At 40.5% G+C, this 18784-nt stretch overlaps 1 protein-coding gene across 2 annotated transcripts in view; it reads right to left on the bottom strand.

The window, feature by feature from the left end:
* Positions 1-18784, bottom strand: part of LOC128660079 (zinc finger protein 665) — a 67612-nt gene that overhangs the window by 18213 nt on the left and 30615 nt on the right. The window contains exon 2 of one of the 2 annotated variants that reach the window (XM_053713692.1): positions 15538-15573. The exons of the other annotated variant lie outside the window; for it this stretch is intronic. Within the exon in view, the coding sequence (XP_053569667.1) occupies positions 15538-15561 (24 nt within the window). The 5' untranslated portion in view covers positions 15562-15573. The remainder of the gene's footprint in view (positions 1-15537; positions 15574-18784) is intronic. 2 annotated transcript variants of the gene reach the window in all.

Raw genomic sequence — 18784 nt, forward strand, 5'->3', positions numbered from 1 at the left:
CTAAACCCAGTAGGCTCATATGCTAATTTTTAAGGGGGCAGTCTGCAGAGGCTTAGATACAAGGTAATCACAGAGGTAAAAAGTATATTAATATAATCATGTTGGTTATGCAAAACTGGGGAATGGGTAATAAAGGGATTATCTATATTTTTAAACAATAACAATTCTGGAGTAGACTGTCCCTTTAACACTAATAATAGTGGGGTTTCCAAATCATGTGACACACTGCAGACTTCAAGCCTAAACCACAATCCTGCTAAATTCTACACAGTCATTGTTTGATCACTGCAATAGCTCATTTACATCTGTCATTAAAATGACAGTGCACTGTAAATAATATATATATATATATATATATATATATATATATATATATATATATATATATATATATATATATATATATATATATATATATATATATATATATAGTATATACATATACACACACACAAAAACATTGTATATCCTTATCTAATCTCTAACTTTATGCTTGAAGACAATATTTAGAAGGAACATTTGAAAATGAATATTTTAATACCTATCTGTCGCACATATTACAAGTTGAAAGTAAAACGTTTTTGCACAAGCACTAACCCAAGGTGCACAAAAAGCCGAACTTGGAATATTGTGACCGTGTTAAGGTATTCCCCATAGACTTCAATGGAGCGTGAAAAGTGAGAGAGAAAAAACGAACACCCTACTCACTTAAAAACCCAATTGCAAATTCTTAAGTGCGCTAACCAGACATGAAATATTAATATTGCTCACTTCAATGTTCTTCACATAGAAGAATATGTTATATTTATTCATAAATACACATTCCTTTCTATATCTGATGTTTTTTTATATATATATCTACCAAAAAATATCTATCTATCAAAAAATTATTTGACCACAGCAAAGAAGGGATCCTATCCCTGCCTTCATTGTGAACAATGCAATTCTACGATAAAAGGCTATCATGTTGCACAAACAATCAATGGCTTCCATACTTGTGAGACTTGAGTATGTAATTTATCTTTCAAAGTGCCCATGTGGGCAGAGTTACGTGAGAGAGATCACATGCCCTTGTAAAGATAGAATAAGTGCACATAAATCCTCTATTAGGGAAAAGGCTATGGCATTACCAGTCACAGCACACTAAAAAGGGCAGTCAAGTCCAAAATAAACTTTCATGATTCAAATAGGTTATGTAATTTTAAACAACTTTCCAATTTACTTTTATCACTAATTTTGCTCTATTCACTTTGTATTCGTATTTGAAAGCTAAACCTAGGAGGCTCATATGCTAAATTCATAGACCTTGCAGGCCGCCTCTAATCTGTATGCATTTTGACAGTTTTTCACCACTAGAGGGCATTAGTTCACGTGTGTAATATAGATAACATTGAGCTCATGCACATAAAAGTTACAGAGGATTCAGCACTGATTGGCTATTATGCAAGTCTGTCAAAAGAACTGAAATAAGGGGGCAGCTTGCATAGGTATAGATATAAGGTAATTACAAAGGTAAAAAGTATTATAACTGTGTTGGTTATGCAAAACTGGGGAATAGGTAATAAAGGGATTGTCTATCTTTGTAAACAACAACAATTCTAGTGTTGACTGACCCTTTAACTACAGCAGGACATACAGTAAGCCTATTTAGGTTTCTATACTAATTGACCATGTAGGGGTGGAAAACAAAATTTATGCTTACCTGATAAATTTCTTTCTTTTGCGATGTACCGAGTCCACAGATTCATCCTAACTTGTGGGATATTGTCCTTCCTCACAGGAAGTAGCAAAGAGAGCACCACAGCAGAGCTGTCTATATAGCTCCCCCCTTAACTCCACCCCCCAGTCATTCGACCGAAGGCCAAGGAAGAAAAGGAGAAACTATAAGGTGCAGAGGTGACTGAAGTTTACATAAAAAATACTATCTGTCTTGAATAGACAGGGCGGGCCGTGGACTTGGTACATCGCAAAAGAAAGAAATTTATCAGGTAAGCATAAATTTTGTTTTCTTTTGCAAGATGTACCGAGTCCACGGATTCATCCTAACTTGTGGGATATCAATACCAAAGCTTTAGGACACGGATGAAGGGAGGGACAAGACAGGAACCTAAACGGAAGGCACCACTGCTTGCAAAACCTTTCTCCCAAAAATAGCCTTCGAAGAAGCAAAAGTATCAAATTTGTAAAATTTTGAAAAGGTATGAAGCGAAGACCAAATCACAGCCTTACAAATCTGTTCAACAGAAGCATCATTTTTAAAAGCCCATGTGGAAGCCACCGCTCTAGTGGAGTGAGCTGTAATTCTTTCAGGAGGCTGCTGTCCAGCAGTCTCATAAGCCAAAAGGAAAGAGAGGTAGCCGTAGCCTTTTGACCTCTACGCTTTCCAGCATAGACAACAAACAAAGAAGATGATTGGCGAAAATCTTTGGTTGCCTGCAAATAAAACTTCAAGGCACGAACCACGTCCAAGTTGTGCAACAGACGTTCCTTCTTAGAAGAAGGATTAGGACACAGAGAAGGAACAACAATTTCCTGATTGATATTCCTGTTAGAAACAACCTTAGGGAGGAACCCAGGTTTGGTACGCAAAACCACCTTATCAGCATGGAAAACAAGATAAGGCGAGTCACATTGTAATGCAGATAGTTCAGAAACTCTTCAAGCTGAAGAGATAGCAACTAGAAACAGAACTTTCCAAGATAGAAGCTTAATATCTATGGAATGCATGGGTTCAAACGGAACCCCCTGAAGAACTTTAAGAACTAAATTTAGACTCCATGGCGGAGCAACAGATTTAAACACAGGCTTAATTCTAACTAAAGCCTGACAAAAAACCCGAACGTCTGGGACATCTGCCAGACGCTTGTGCAACAGAATAGACAAAGCATATATCTGTCCCTTTAAGGAACTAGCGGACAATCCTTTCTCCAATCCTTCTTGGAGAAAAGACAAAATCCTAGGAATCCTGATCTTACTCCATGAGTAGCCTTTGGATTCGCACCAAAAAAGATATTTACGCCATATCTTATGATAGATCTTCCTGGTGACAGGCTTTCGACTAAGAGAAACCCTGCTTTGATAAAATCAAGCGTTCAATCTCCAAGCAGTCAGTTGCAGAGAAATTAGATTTGGATGCTTGAATGGACCTTGAACCAAAAGGTCCCGTCTCAGTGGCAGAGTCCATGGTGGCAGAGATGACATATCCACCAGGTCTGCATACCAAGTCCTGCGTGGCCAGGCAGGCGCTATCAAAATCACCGAAGCTCTCTCCTGTTTGATTCTGGCAATCAGACGTGGAAGGAGAGGGAATGGTGAAAACACATAAGCCATGTTGAACGACCAGGGTACTGCTAGAGCATCTATCAGTACTGCCTGAGGATCCCTTGACCTAGATCCGTACCGAGGAAGTTTGGTGTTCTGACGAGACACCATCAGATCCAATTCTGGTGTGCCCCATAGCTGAACCAGTTGAGCAAACACCTCCGGATGGAGCTCCCACTCCCCCGGATGAAAAGTCTGACGACTTATAAAATCTGCCTCCCAGTTCTCCACCCCTGGGATATAGATTGCTGATAGATGGCAAGAGTGAGCCTCTGCCCATCGGATTATCCTGGAAACTTCTATCATCGCCAAGGAACTCCTTGTTCCCCACTGATGATTGACATAAGCTACAGTCGTGATGTTGTCCGACTGAAACCTGATGAATCCGGCCGAAGCCAGCTGAGGCCACGCCTGAAGAGCATTGAATATCGCTCTTAATTCCAGAATATTTATCGGTAGGAGGGCCTCCTCCCGAGTCCACAAACCCTGTGCTTTCAGGGAATTCCAGACTGCACCCCAGCCCAGTAGGCTGGCGTCCGTCGTCACAATAACCCACGCTGGCCTGCAGAAACACATTCCCCTGGACAGGTGATCCTGTGACAACCACCAAAGAAGAGACTCTCTGGTCTCTTGATCCAGATTTATCTGAGGAGATAAATCTGCATAATCCCCAATCCACTGTTTGAGCATGCATAGTTGCAGTGGTCTGAGATGCAAGCGAGCAAACGGAACTATGTCCATTGCCGCTACCATACGTCCGATTACCTCCATACACTGAGCCACTGACGGCCGAGGAATGGAATGAAGAGCTCGGCAGGTGGTTAAAATCTTTGATTTCCTGACATCCGTCAGAAATATTTTCATGTCCACCGAATCTATCAGAGTTCCCAGGAATGGAACTCTTGTGAGAGGAATAAGAGAATTCTTTTTCATGTTCACCTTCCACCCATGAGATCTTAGAAAGGCCAACACTAAGTCCGTGTGAGACTTGGCAAGTTGGAAAGTCGACGCTTGAATTAAGATGTCATCTAGATAAGGCGCCACTGCTATGCCCCTCTACCTTAGGACCGCCAGAAGGGACCCAAGCACCTTTGTGAAGATTCTTGGCGCCGTCGCCAACCCGAAGGGAAGAGCCACAAACTGGTAATGCCTGTCCAGAAAGTCAAACCTGAGGAACTGGTGATGATCTTTGTGGATAGGAATGTGTAGATACGCATCCTTTAGATCCACGGTAGTCATATATTGACCCTCCTGGATCATTGGTAAAATAGTCCGAATGGTCGCCATCTTGAAAGATGAAACTCTTAGGAATTGGTTTAGGATCTTGAGATCTAGAATTGGTCTGAAGGTTCCCTCTTTTTTGGGAACCACAAACAGATTGGAGTAGAAACCTTGCCCCTGTTCTGCAGCTGCAGTGGTTACCAGAACAATGCACGCTATAGGTTGAAGAAGAAAACTCTGATGAACAAAAATTTTCTTTAGGAGACCCTCTAACTTTTTATCCATAGGATCAATGAAAGCACAACTGTCTTCAATAGGTATAGTTGTACGCTTAGCCAGAGTAGAAATAGCTCCCTCCACCTTAGGGGCCGTCTGCCATGAGTCCTTTATGGTGTCAGAAATGGGGAACATTTTCTTAAAAACAGGAGGGGGAGCGAACGGAATACCTGGTCTATCCCACTCCTTAGTAACAATGTCCGAAATCCTCTTAGGGACCGGAAAAACATCAGTGTAAACAGGAACCTCTAAATATTTGTCCATTTTACACAATTTCTCTGGAACGACAATAGGGTCACAATCATCCAGAGTAGCTAAAACCTCCCTGAGCAATAAACGGAGGTGCTCTAGCATAAATTTAAATGCCGTCATATCTGTATCTGTCTGAGGGAACATCTTTCCTGAATCAGAAATCTCTCCCTCAGACAGCAAATCCCTCATCCCTACCTTAGAGCATTGTGAGGGAATATCGGATACGGCTACTAAAGCGTCAGAAGGCTCAGCATTTGTTCTTAACCCAGAGCTACTGCGCTTCCCTTGCAACCCTGGCAGTTTAGATAAAACCTCTGTGAGGGTAGTATTCATAACTGAAGCCATATCTTGCAAGGTGAAAGAATTAGACGCACTAGAAGTACTTGGCGTCGCTTGTGCGGGCGTAACTGGTTGTGACACTTGGGGAGAACTGGATGGAGAAACCTGATTTCCTTCTGTCTGAGAATCATTTAATGCCAAATTCTTATAAGTCAAAATATGCTGTTTGCAATTTATAGACATATCAGTACAATTGGGACACATTCTTAGAGAGGGTTCCACAATGGCTTCTAAACAAATTGAACAATGAGTTTCCTCAGTGTCAGACATGTTTAACAGGCTAGTAATGAAGCAAGCAAGCTTGGAAAACACTTTATTTAATGAAAAAAACACAATTTGCAAAAACGGTACTGTACCTTTAAGAGAAAAAAAGGCATACACAAACTGCAAAACAGGTTAAAATTGCTTCAAAAATTCCGAAATTTTAACAGTGTACCCACTAATCTTTAGAAGGATTGCACCACAAGTAAAAAAAGCAATAGACCCCCAAATGAAAAAAACGGATTGATAGTTGTCTAAAACTGGTTAAAAACCCCTAAAGCACCTTGCCACAGCTCTGCTGTGGCCCTACCTGCCCTTAGGAAGCGATAATATGGGGTTTAAAGCTTCAATTAGTCCCTCAGAAGACTATCAGGACCTCAGGAGAAGTTGCTTGCTGCTTGTAAATAGGCCCTGCCCACCTCACTCGATGTTGCTGGGGCCTACACAAAACTAACAAACCCTGCCTGAAAGCCATGTGGGTTATAAACAACCCCAAAGAACCCTCAAGCAAATGTCCCATAAAACAGAAAACGTTACTCCCAGACACAAAAACGTTTGTCCCAAATTCACATAACAAACTGAGTGCCCACAAAAAATTAACCCTTTATGCAAGCTAGTAAAAACCTCTGATAACACTAGGATTACTGCTTACCCTTCCCCTAATGGGGACACTGTCAACCTTTCTGAGTTAACACAGTCTCTGCAGAAAATATGACTGAACATACCTCATTGCTGTATAGCAAGAAACTGTTCCTCACACTGAAGTTTTCCTGTACTCCTCAGGTCATGTGGGAACAGCAGTGGACCTTAGTTACAAATGCTAAGATCATCATCCTCCAGGCAGAAATCTTCATCTATGTCCTGCCTGAAAGTAAATAGTACAACACCGGTACCATTTAAAAATAACAAACACTTGATTGAAGATAAAATAAAACTAACAGTTTAACACCTCTTCTCTTTACCCTTCCTGCTTAGAGCCAGCAAAAAGAATGACTAGGGGTGGAGTTAAGGGGGGAGCTATATAGACAGCTCTGCTGTGGTGCTCTCTTTGCTACTTCCTGTCAGGATGGACAATATCCCACAAGTTAGGATGAATCCGTGGACTCGGTACATCTTGCAAAAGAAATAGGGAGCTAAGGCTCAAACAAAGAAAGGTATGGTGGATCCAGTAACTAGGGACATTGCATTTGAAAAGATTTAACAGAGATTATGATTTGCATTTATCTTTATGATCAATATGTCATTTTCATAAATGTACTAATATTTTGAATTTACTTTAAGGATTGTTATTGTATAATAAATATTATAATACTTTGTTCATTTTTAATTTTATGTTTCAAATTATAATCTCTATGTATCTAATGGCAGTTTATTTGCTAATAAAAAAGTAACCACTAGATGGTATTATTATATAAGAAATTAATTTCAAATTAAATGAAAAGTGGTCACAGAAAGAGTTAAAGGGACAGTCAACACCAGAATTTTTGCTGTTTAAAAAAATAGATAATCCCTTAAAGGTACACTGAACCCAAATTTTTTCTTTCGTGATTCAGATAGAGCATGCAATTTTAAGCAACTTTCTAATTGACTCCTATTATCAAATTTTCTTCATTCTCTTGGTATCTTTATTTGAAATGCAATAATTTAAGTTTAGATGCCGGACCATTTTTGGTGAACAACCTGGGTTGTTCTTGCTGATTGGTGGATAAATTCATCCACCAATAAAAAAGTGCTGTCCAGAGTCCTAAACAAATAAAAAAGGTTAGATGCTTCTTTTTCAAATAAAGATAGCAAGAGAACTAATAAAAATTGATAATAGGAGTAAATTAGAAAGTTGCTTAAAATTGGGTTCAGTGTCCCTTTAATTACCCATTTCCCAGTTTTGCACAACCAACACAGTTATAATAATTAACGTTTTACTTCTGTTATTACCTTGTATCTATGCCTCTGCAAACTGCCCCTTAATTCAGTTCTTTTGACAGACTTGCATTTTAGCCAATCAGTGCTAACTCCTAAGTAACTTCATGTGCGTGAGCTCAATGTTATCTATATGAAACACATGAACTAATGCCCTCTTAAGTTGTTGAAAAATACATGCCCTATCTGAATCATGAAGGTTTTTTGGGGCCTGACTGTCCCTTTAACTCCAGGTACACAGGTGCTATTTAATAAGGCTGATACCCTAGCACTTTAGCATGAATAAGGGCTGAATAGGCCCGAAACATAGCTGTTTGCTATTTTTCCTGTACTCTATGTCACCTCAATAAAGAAACTTTTCATACAAGAATTGCTGTTACTGGATTTCTTTTTGGGTTCATCTATATGGAAAGAGTTGCAGGACTTTATTTAGGAGATTAAAACATCTTTATTCCAAACGTTTCAGTGTCAGGCGTGACACCTTTGTGAATGTTTAGTATCAAAGTAGCAGTAACTTTGATACTAATCATTCACAAAGGTGTCACTCCTGACACCGAAACGTTTGGAATAAAGATGTTTTAATCTTCTTAATAAAGGTGAAGTTTTACTGAAAAAAAAACAGTGAGTGCTGCGTCTATCCCCTACTAGATGTCTTCCAGTTGCACGTATTTGCACCCCAGTGGATGTACTTTGTTTGAGTGAGTGCACTCTTGTGAACTGCTTGTGCAAAGCCACCCCCTGCAGATTCGCAGCCAATCGGACGATAGCAGGGGGTGTCAATCAGCCAGATCATATAGGATCAGCCGGATTGCAGACCACAGCCTCAGAGGCAGTGAACAAGTTATGGAGCAGTCTTAAGACCGCTGCTTCATAACTGCTGTTTCCGCCGAGCCTAAAGGCTCACATGGAAACAGGTACACCAATCGGAGCTTGATAATTCAGCCCCATTGGCTTGTCATTGTACTCAGTCTCCTTCCCTCCACATTGATAAATATCAGTCTTCTCCCTCTGATGTTGTTGCAGAGACCAAGCCTGCAGTCACCTCCTTTCCTTCCCTTTTTGGCTGAATCACAGTCCCTACACCTAGAAAAGAATGAGCTGTCATGTTTTTAACTTCTATAGATATATAGCTGCTTGTTTCATGTCTCCCAGGGTCAAATATCTAATAAAGAGACAAAGTTAAAGTTGGCAACCATATTATACTTGACTTAGTTACAACAGAGGTTCTGCCTTAAAGGGACAGATTATCCTAACAATGTGTCCCCTTTAATTTGTTCCCAATTATTAATTTTACCTGCTGGAGTGTATTAAATTATTTACAAATAGCTAATTTACCTTAATATCAGTAATTGAAATAGCTAAATTGTCCTGTGGTATCACTACCTATACTGAAAGTTTCTTTACCTAAGTATAGGATATAAAAAAACATAATTTATGCTTACCTGATAAATTCCTTTCTTCTGTTGTGTGATCAGTCCACGGGTCATCATTACTTCTGGGATATTATCTGCTCCCCTACAGGAAGTGCAAGAGGATTCACCCAGCAGAGTTGCTATATAGCTCCTCCCCTCTACGTCACCTCCAGTCATTCGACCAAAGACCAACGAGAAAGGAGAAACCAAGGGTGTAGTGGTGACTGAATTATAATTTAAAAAATATGTACCTGCCTTAAAAAACAGGGCGGGCCGTGGACTGATCACACAACAGAAGAAAGGAATTTATCAGGTAAGCATAAATTATGTTTTCTTCTGTTATGTGTGATCAGTCCACGGGTCATCATTACTTCTGGGATACCAATACCAAAGCAAAAGTACACGGATGACGGGAGGGATAGGCAGGCTCATTATACAGAAGGAACCACTGCCTGAAGAACCTTTCTCCCAAAAATAGCCTCCGAAGAAGCAAAAGTGTCAAATTTGTAAAATTTGGAAAAAGTATGAAGCGAAGACCAAGTTGCAGCCTTGCAAATCTGTTCAACAGAGGCCTCATTCTTAAAGGCCCAAGTGGAAGCCACAGCTCTAGTGGAATGAGCTGTAATTCTTTCAGGAGGCTGCTGTCCAGCAGTCTCATAGGCTAAACGTATTATGCTACGAAGCCAAAAAGAGAGAGAGGTAGCAGAAGCTTTTTGACCTCTCCTCTGTCCAGAATAAACGACAAACAGGGAAGAAGTTTGGCGAAAATCTTTAGTTGCCTGCAAGTAGAACTTGAGGGCACGAACTACATCCAGATTGTGTAGAAGACGTTCCTTCTTTGAAGAAGGATTTGGACACAAGGATGGAACAACAATCTCTTGATTGATATTCCTGTTAGTGACTACCTTAGGTAAGAACCCAGGTTTAGTACGCAGAACTACCTTGTCTGAGTGAAAGATCAGATAAGGAGAATCACAATGTAGGGCTGATAACTCAGAGACTCTTCGAGCCGAGGAAATAGCCATTAAAAATAGAACTTTCCAAGATAACAATTTTATATCAATGGAATGAAGGGGTTCAAACGGAACACCCTGTAAAACGTTAAGAACTAAGTTTAAACTCCATGGCGGAGCAACAGTTTTAAACACAGGCTTGATCCTAGTTAAAGCCTGACAAAAGGCCTGGATGTCTGAATTCTCTGACAGACGCCTGTGTAACAAGATGGACAGAGCTGAGATCTGTCCCTTTAATGAGCTAGCCGATAAACCCTTTTCTAAACCTTCTTGTAGAAAAGACAATATCCTAGGAATCCTAACCTTACTCCAGGAGTAATCTTTGGATTCACACCAGTATAGGTATTTACGCCATATTTTATGGTAAATCTTTCTGGTAACAGGCTTCCTAGCCTGTATCAGGGTATCAATAACCGACTCAGAAAAACCACGTTTTGATAAAATCAAGCGTTCAATTTCCAAGCAGTCAGCTTCAGAGAAGTTAGACTTTGATGTTTGAATGGACCCTGAATCAGAAGGTCCTGTCTTAGAGGTAGAGACCAAGGCGGACAGGATGACATGTCCACTAGATCTGCATACCAAGTCCTGCGCGGCCATGCAGGCGCTATTAGAATCACTGATGCTCTCTCCTGTTTGATTTTGGCAATCAATCGAGGAAGCAGTGGGAAGGGTGGAAACACATAAGCCATCCTGAAGTTCCAAGGTGCTGTCAAAGCATCTATCAGAACCGCTCCCGGATCCCTGGATCTGGATCCGTAGCGAGGAAGTTTGGCGTTCTGGCGAGACGCCATGAGATCTATCTCTGGTTTGCCCCAACGTTGAAGTATTTGGGCAAAGACCTCCGGATGAAGTTCCCACTCCCCCGGATGAAGAGTCTGGCGACTCAAGAAATCCGCCTCCCAGTTCTCCACTCCCGGGATGTGGATTGCTGACAGGTGGCAAGAGTGAGACTCTGCCCAGCGAATTATCTTTGATACTTCTATCATTGCTAGGGAGCTTCTTGTCCCTCCTTGATGGTTGATGTAAGCTACAGTCGTGATGTTGTCCGACTGAAACCTGATGAACCCCCGAGTCTTTAACTGGGGCCAAGCTAGAAGGGCATTGAGAACTGCTCTCAATTCCAGAATGTTTATTGGCAGGAGACTTTCCTCCTGACTCCATTGTCCCTGAGCCTTCAGAGAATTCCAGACAGCGCCCCAACCTAGAAGGCTGGCGTCTGTTGTTACGATTGTCCAGTCCGGCCTGCTGAACGGCATCCCCCTGGACAGATGTGGCCGAGAAAGCCACCATAGAAGAGAGTTTCTGGTCTCTTGATCCAGATTCAGAGTGGGGGACAAATCTGAGTAATCCCCATTCCACTGACTCAGCATGCACAATTGCAGCGGTCTGAGATGTAGGCGTGCAAAGGGTACTATGTCCATTGCTGCTACCATTAAGCCGATCACCTCCATGCATTGAGCTACTGACGGGAGTTGAATGGAATGAAGGACACGGCATACATTTAGAAGCTTTGTTAATCTGTCTTCTGTCAGATAAATCTTCATTTCTACAGAATCTATAAGAGTCCCCAAGAATGGAACTCTTGTGAGAGGCAAGAGAGAACTCTTCTTTTCGTTCACTTTCCATCCATGCGACCTTAGAAATGCCAGAACTAACTCTGTATGAGACTTGGCAGTTTGAAAGCTTGAAGCTTGTATCAGAATGTCGTCTAGGTACGGAGCTACCGAAATTCCTCGCGGTCTCAGAACCGCTAGAAGGGCACCCAGAACCTTTGTGAAGATTCTTGGAGCCGTAGCCAATCCGAATGGAAGGGCTACAAACTGGTAATGCCTGTCTAAAAAGGCAAACCTTAGATACCGGTAATGATCTTTGTGAATCGGTATGTGAAGGTAAGCATCCTTTAAATCCACTGTGGTCATGTATTGACCCTTTTGGATCATGGGTAAGATTGTCCGAATAGTTTCCATTTTGAACGATGGAACTCTTAGGAATTTGTTTAGGATCTTTAAATCCAAGATTGGCCTGAAAGTTCCCTCTTTTTTGGGAACCACAAACAGGTTTGAGTAAAACCCTTGTCCTTGTTCCGACCGCGGAACCGGATGGATCACTCCCATTAATAATAGATCTTGTACACAGCGTAGAAACGCGTCTTTCTTTATTTGGTTTGTTGACAACCTTGACAGATGAAATCTCCCTCTTGGGGGAGAGAATTTGAAGTCTAGAAGGTATCCCTGAGATATGATCTCTAGCGCCCAGGGATCCTGGACATCTCTTGCCCAAGCCTGGGCGAAGAGAGAGAGTCTGCCCCCCACTAGATCCGGTCCCGGATCGGGGGCCCTCGGTTCATGCTGTCTTAGGGGCAGCAGCAGGTTTTCTGGCCTGCTTGCCCTTATTCCAGGACTGGTTAGGTTTCCAGCCTTGTCTGTAACGAGCAACAGCTCCTTCCTGTTTTGGTGCAGTGGAAGTTGATGCTGCACCTGCTTTGAAATTCCGAAAGGGACGAAAATTAGACTGTCTAGCCTTAGCTTTGGCTTTGTCTTGAGGTAGAGCGTGGCCCTTACCTCCTGTAATGTCAGCGATAATTTCTTTCAAACCGGGCCCAAATAAAGTTTGCCCCTTGAAAGGTATATTAAGTAATTTGGACTTAGAAGTTACATCAGCCGACCAGGATTTTAGCCACAGCGCCCTGCGTGCCTGAATGGCGAATCCTGAATTCTTAGCCGTAAGTTTGGTTAAATGTACTACGGCCTCCGAAATGAATGAATTAGCTAGTTTAAGGACTCTAAGCCTGTCCGTAATGTCGTCCAGCGTAGCTGAACTAAGATTCTCTTCTAGAGACTCAATCCAAAATGCTGCCGCAGCCGTGATCGGCGCGATGCATGCAAGGGGTTGTAATATAAAACCTTGTTGAACAAACATTTTCTTAAGGTAACCCTCTAATTTTTTATCCATAGGATCTGAAAAAGCACAGCTATCCTCCACCGGGATAGTGGTACGCTTAGCTAAAGTAGAAACTGCTCCCTCCACCTTAGGGACCGTTTGCCATAAGTCCCGTGTGGTGGCGTCTATTGGAAACATCTTTCTAAATATTGGAGGGGGTGAGAACGGCACACCGGGTCTATCCCACTCCTTAGTAACAATTTCAGTTAATCTCTTAGGTATAGGAAAAACGTCAGTACTCGCCGGTACCGCAAAGTATTTATCCAACCTACACATTTTCTCTGGTATTGCAACAGCGTTACAATCGTTGAGAGCTGCTAAGACCTCCCCTAGTAATACACGGAGGTTTTCCAATTTAAATTTAAAATTTGAAATATCTGAATCCAATCTGTTTGGATCAGAACCGTCACCTACAGAATGAAGCTCTCCGTCCTCATGCTCTGCAAGCTGTGACGCAGTATCAGACATGGCCCTAGAATTATCAGCGCACTCTGTTCTCACCCCAGAGTGATCACGCTTGCCTCTTAGTTCTGGTAATTTAGCCAAAACTTCAGTCATAACAGTAGCCATATCTTGTAATGTTATCTGTAATGGCTGCCCAGATGTACTAGGCGCCATAATATCACGCACCTCCCGGGCGGGAGATGCAGGTACTGACACGTGAGGCGAGTTAGTCGGCATAACTCTCCCCTCGCTGTTTGGTGAAATTTGTTCAATTTGTACAGATTGGCTTTTATTTAAGGTAGCATCAATACAGTTAGTACATAAATTTCTATTGGGCTCCACCTTGGCATTGGAACAAATGACACAGGTATCTTCCTCTGAATCAGACATGTTTAACACACTAGCAATAAACATGCAACTCGGTTACAATTTTATTTAATAAAAACGTACTGTGCCTCAGAAGCACTAAACGATTAAATGACAGTTGAAATAATGAACTGAAAAACAGTTATAGCATCACTCTTAACAAACAACACAACTTTTTAGCAAAGGTTTGTTCCCATTAGTAAAATAACACTAATTAAATTTTAAACATAAAAATTACAGAGCAACGTTTTAAATCACAGTCACTATATAAGTCTCACAGCTCTGCTGAGAGAATCTACCTCCCTTCAAAGAAGTTTGAAGACCCCTGAGTTCTGTTAGAGATGAACCGGATCATGCAGAAAACTGACTGGAAATTTTTGATGCGTAGCAAAGAGCGCCAAAAACGGCCCCTCCCTCTCACACACAGCAGTGAGAGAGAAACGAAACTGTCATAATTAACACAAGCAAACTGCCAAGTGGAAAAATAATGCCCAAATACTTATTCACTCAGTACCTCATTAATGCAAACGATTCTACATTCCAGCAAAAACGTTTAACATGAAAAATACCTAATAAAAGGTTTAATGTACTTTTACAGAGTAATTCCGGTGAAATACCATCCCCAGAATACTAAAGTGTAGAGTATACATACATGTTCATTATAACGGTATGGCAGGATTTTTTCATCAATTCCATTCAGAAAATAAAAACTGCTACATACCTCAATGCAGATTCAACTGCCCGCTGTCCCCTGATCTGAAGTTTTTACCTCCCTCAGATGGCCGAGAAACAGCAATATGATCTTAACTACTCCGGTTAAAATCATAAGAAAAACTCTGGTAGATTCTTCTTCAAACTCTGCCAGAGAGGTAATAACACGCTCCGGTGCTATTGTAAAATAACAAACTTTTGATTGAAGTTCTAAAAACTAAGTATAATCACCATAGTCCTCTCACACCTCCTATCTAGTCTTTGGGTGCAAGAGAATGACTGGAGGTGACGTAGAGGGGAGGAGCTATATAGCAACTCTGCTGGGTGAATCCTCTTGCACTTCCTGTAGGGGAGCAGATAATATCCCAGAAGTAATGATGACCCGTGGACTGATCACACATAACAGAAGAAAGCTGTGTAAACATAGACAGCAAAAGAAATTACACTCCCAGTGGGAGGCAGGTGAGATAGTAGGTAAGATAAGTAATACAATGTTAATTTCCAATTGTATTGGGATTTGGTATACAAACAGAGATAAGCATTTGTGTGTAGAGAAAGTGATAGCATAAGGAGACCTGATTTACCTGCAAGCTCAACCCATTTTGATGGGTTGTGGCATCAAACAACACAACCAGCTATTTCATATACAAAATGAAACCTACAGATGCAATTTAGCATAAATTTTATACTCTGATCTTGGTAAAACACGTCATTGGAAACAGATTAAGGAAAAAAAAAATTACAGTATAGTGCCCTTTTAAATCTTTTTGCATCTCAGGCTCCCGTTGACAGGCGAGTTTCCTCAATGACTTACTGAAAGCAAAAAACATTCTAGCGTTGCATTAGACAAAAGTCATCCGTAAAAGAACCAACATCTAATTTATAATGCCAACCTCAGATTACTAGCTCTTTGGTACGTTCTCTGCACACAGTACTTGCTATAAATGGGACGTATGGTAAAGTGTTTATTATTTATTTACAGACAAAGGAGACACCACAGGAAGATAGCACAGTAAAAAGGGAAGGGAGAGATGTTAAAGACAAAAACTGGAAGCAACACATACCGACTTGTCCTGTACCTGAAGCATCGACTCTCAATCCTAATGGAAAGAAAATGGCAGATCATGGCACTGCTAGAAGCAAATAAATGGGATATAATGTTCCCAGATTCAGGAATAAATAGAAATATTCACCATAAATAAATAAAACATGTAATTTCTCTATATCCCAATATTAATAGTATGCTCTAAAAATATAAGCACCATGGCTGACCAATAGGAAGCCACATGACCATTAACCTAGTGACAATATGGCTTGCCATTGGCTGGTACACTTGTAATCTGAGAGTCCATGGTTCAGTTTGTGATATGGTCACAACGGAATGTCAATGGGAAAGAAAACCGGACATTAGATGAGACGCCCAAGTTTGTGGGCTGCATGTTAATCACACTGATACGATGGCATTGACAGATAGCATTAAAGGGACATGAAACCCATTTTTTTTTCTTTCATGATTAAAATAGAACATGCAATTTTAAACAACTTTCCAATTTACTTCTGTTATCTAATTTGCTTCATTCTCTTGATATCCTTTGTTGAAAAGCATATCTAAATAGTCTCAGTAGCTGCTGATTGGTGGCTGCACATAGATGCCTCGTGTGATTGGCTCACCAATGTGCATTGCTATTTCTTCAACAAAGGATATCTGAAGAACTAATCAAATTAATTAATAGAAATAAATTGGAATGTTGTTTAAAATTGTATTCTCTATCTGAATCATGAAAGAAAATGTTGGGGTTTCATATCCCTTAATATATAATTTACTGGTCATTTTCTAGGATTGCAACAAAAAGACAAATATTAAGCACATAAAGCTGATGATCACCGGTATCCTAAACTTGTCATGTAACCTAAAGTTGTCAGGTGAGCTTACAATCTATTAAACATAATTATACACTCATGCACAAAAAAACAATATTAGTTGTTAGGCAGTTTCAGAATTTTGAACCTTTCCCTAAAAACTGTAAACATAAAGGAAACTGCTGCTTAGTCAAATATGATTCCCTGTATAATATTTTTTGTTAGCTCATCAAGAAACAATTAACTCTTGCAAACGGTATAGGATTTAGTTCTTGCAGTGTGGTTAAAGAACTTGCAATCTACTTCAGTGGTCTCCACAGAAAATGCTGACAGCCAGCTGGCATTATGAAGTATCAGAGTGGGAGCAGAGTGATACTTTTAAATGTTAAAACATTTACTTAAGCTATCCAAAGCACAAATCAATTGCATAATACATCACAAACCTATTTAACGATAATGTATGGTAAATCGTATAAATAGGATTTACCATCACTAAAAATAAAGTGGACTTCAGTGATCACTTAGTTAAAAAAAAAAAGAGTGCTAAACTCACTGTCTATGCCACGGCATCTCGCTAAAGTCAGCGCCTCCGTCCGCCCACGGCACATCGCTCTTTACCAATGGGGTGATGTTTCCACCTCTAAACCAATAGCTGTGCTAGCATACAGAACAATGTCATATGACTAGCATGGCTATTGGTTTAGAGGTAGAAATATCACCTCATTGAGAGACGATCGCTGTGCCGTGGGCGTATGGAGGAGCTGAGTTTAGCGAGGAGGCTGCAGCACAGAAAGGGTGAGTTTAGTTTTTTACTAAGTAATCAATGAAAGTCCACTTTATTTTTAGTGATGTTAAATTCTAGCGTTGGATTTACCATCACTTTAATCTGAGTGGTCAGTAAAATCAGCCCTGTGGTGCACCCATTACATAGGCCCTATGGAGACCACAGTTTAATGCACTATATCCTTAATACTATTCACTATGTTTCAGTTCTTGTTTTATAATAACAGCAGAGAACATTGAAGAATTATTCAAATGAGAAAAAGCTAAGTCTCCCCACAAACACACAATAGCAAGGATTATGATTAGTAGGTTTTCCGGCACCATCTGAGCTGCAATAACCAATAAAAAGGATTGAACATGCTATAATGGGACACTATCCTCTGAGCCCCAGAAATGTTTAATAATGTACTATTTCTCCTATTTAATTCTGAATCATAAAGAGAATAAGTTATTGGTCTATTTTTAGAGAGAGCGTTTTCAAACAGGTTCTATACGTATATGAGCTTTTTGAAGATTTGTCAGACTTAGACCATGCATATTGCAGCTAAACCACATTTAAATCTCCAATTTAAATCTGCTAATGGTTATGTTACTTTATAGTACATGTTAAACCAGAAGGTATTTACTAATCAGTAATTGTTTTTAAAACTGTTGCTATATCGAGAACACACAGTTTTTATGCTTTTGAGGAATATCAATAGACCCTATTTCTTCAAAATAAAAAATAAACTGCTTAAAAAAGGACATTGTGCTGATATGTACTGTTTTCTATCATGGATATGCAATAATAGCATTAAAAGGAGCACCTACCAGCCAATCAGCATTAGCAAACATTTCCTATCAGCCAATGAAAATTAGGATGAAGTACACAACTAACACTGTGCTACTTTTAAAGGACCAGTAAATGCAGTAGGTTTGCATAATCAACAAATGCACAATAAAAAGACAATGCATTAGCACATAGAGGCCAATTTAACAAATATGTCTTGCGACCTGATCCGGCAGTGCGAATCAGGTCTGCAAGACATCGCTGAATGCGGAGAGCAATACGCTCTCCGTATTCAGCATTGCACCAGCAGCTCAAAAGAGCTGCTGGTGCAACGCCGCCCCCTGCAGACTCGCGGCCAATGGGCCGCCAGCAGGGGGGTGTCAATCAACCCGATCGTACTCGATCGGGTTGAATTCCAGCAATTCCTGTCCGCCTGCTCAGAGCAGGCGGTTTTGGCGAGTCTGAAGACTCGCCAGAAACACGGGCCGTCAAGCTCCGTTCGGAGCTTGATAGATAGGCCCCATAGTCTGAACTTCAAGTGAGTAGATTTTTTTTTCCTGACAAATTTCAGTTCAGGTCTTTTTCCACTCAGCCATCAGCCAATCACAAATGCATATACGTATATTCTTTGAATTCTTGCGCATGCTCAGTAGAAGATGGTGACTCAAAAAGTGTAAATATAAAAATTCTGTGCACATTTTGTTAATGGAAGTAAATTGGAAAGTTGTTTAAAATTGCTGCTCTATCTGAATAATGAAAATTAAATTTTTACTTCATATTTTTTCAGGCAAGGAAAACAATTTGAACATGTTTAAAGGGACAGTTTACCCTAAATGTTTCTCCCCTTGAATTTGTTCTCAAATGTACCTTTATTTCAGCATCTGAAATAGCTGAATTTG

This window comes from Bombina bombina, chromosome 5 (genome assembly GCF_027579735.1).
Source record: "Bombina bombina isolate aBomBom1 chromosome 5, aBomBom1.pri, whole genome shotgun sequence".
Classification (NCBI taxonomy): Eukaryota; Metazoa; Chordata; class Amphibia; order Anura; family Bombinatoridae; genus Bombina; species Bombina bombina.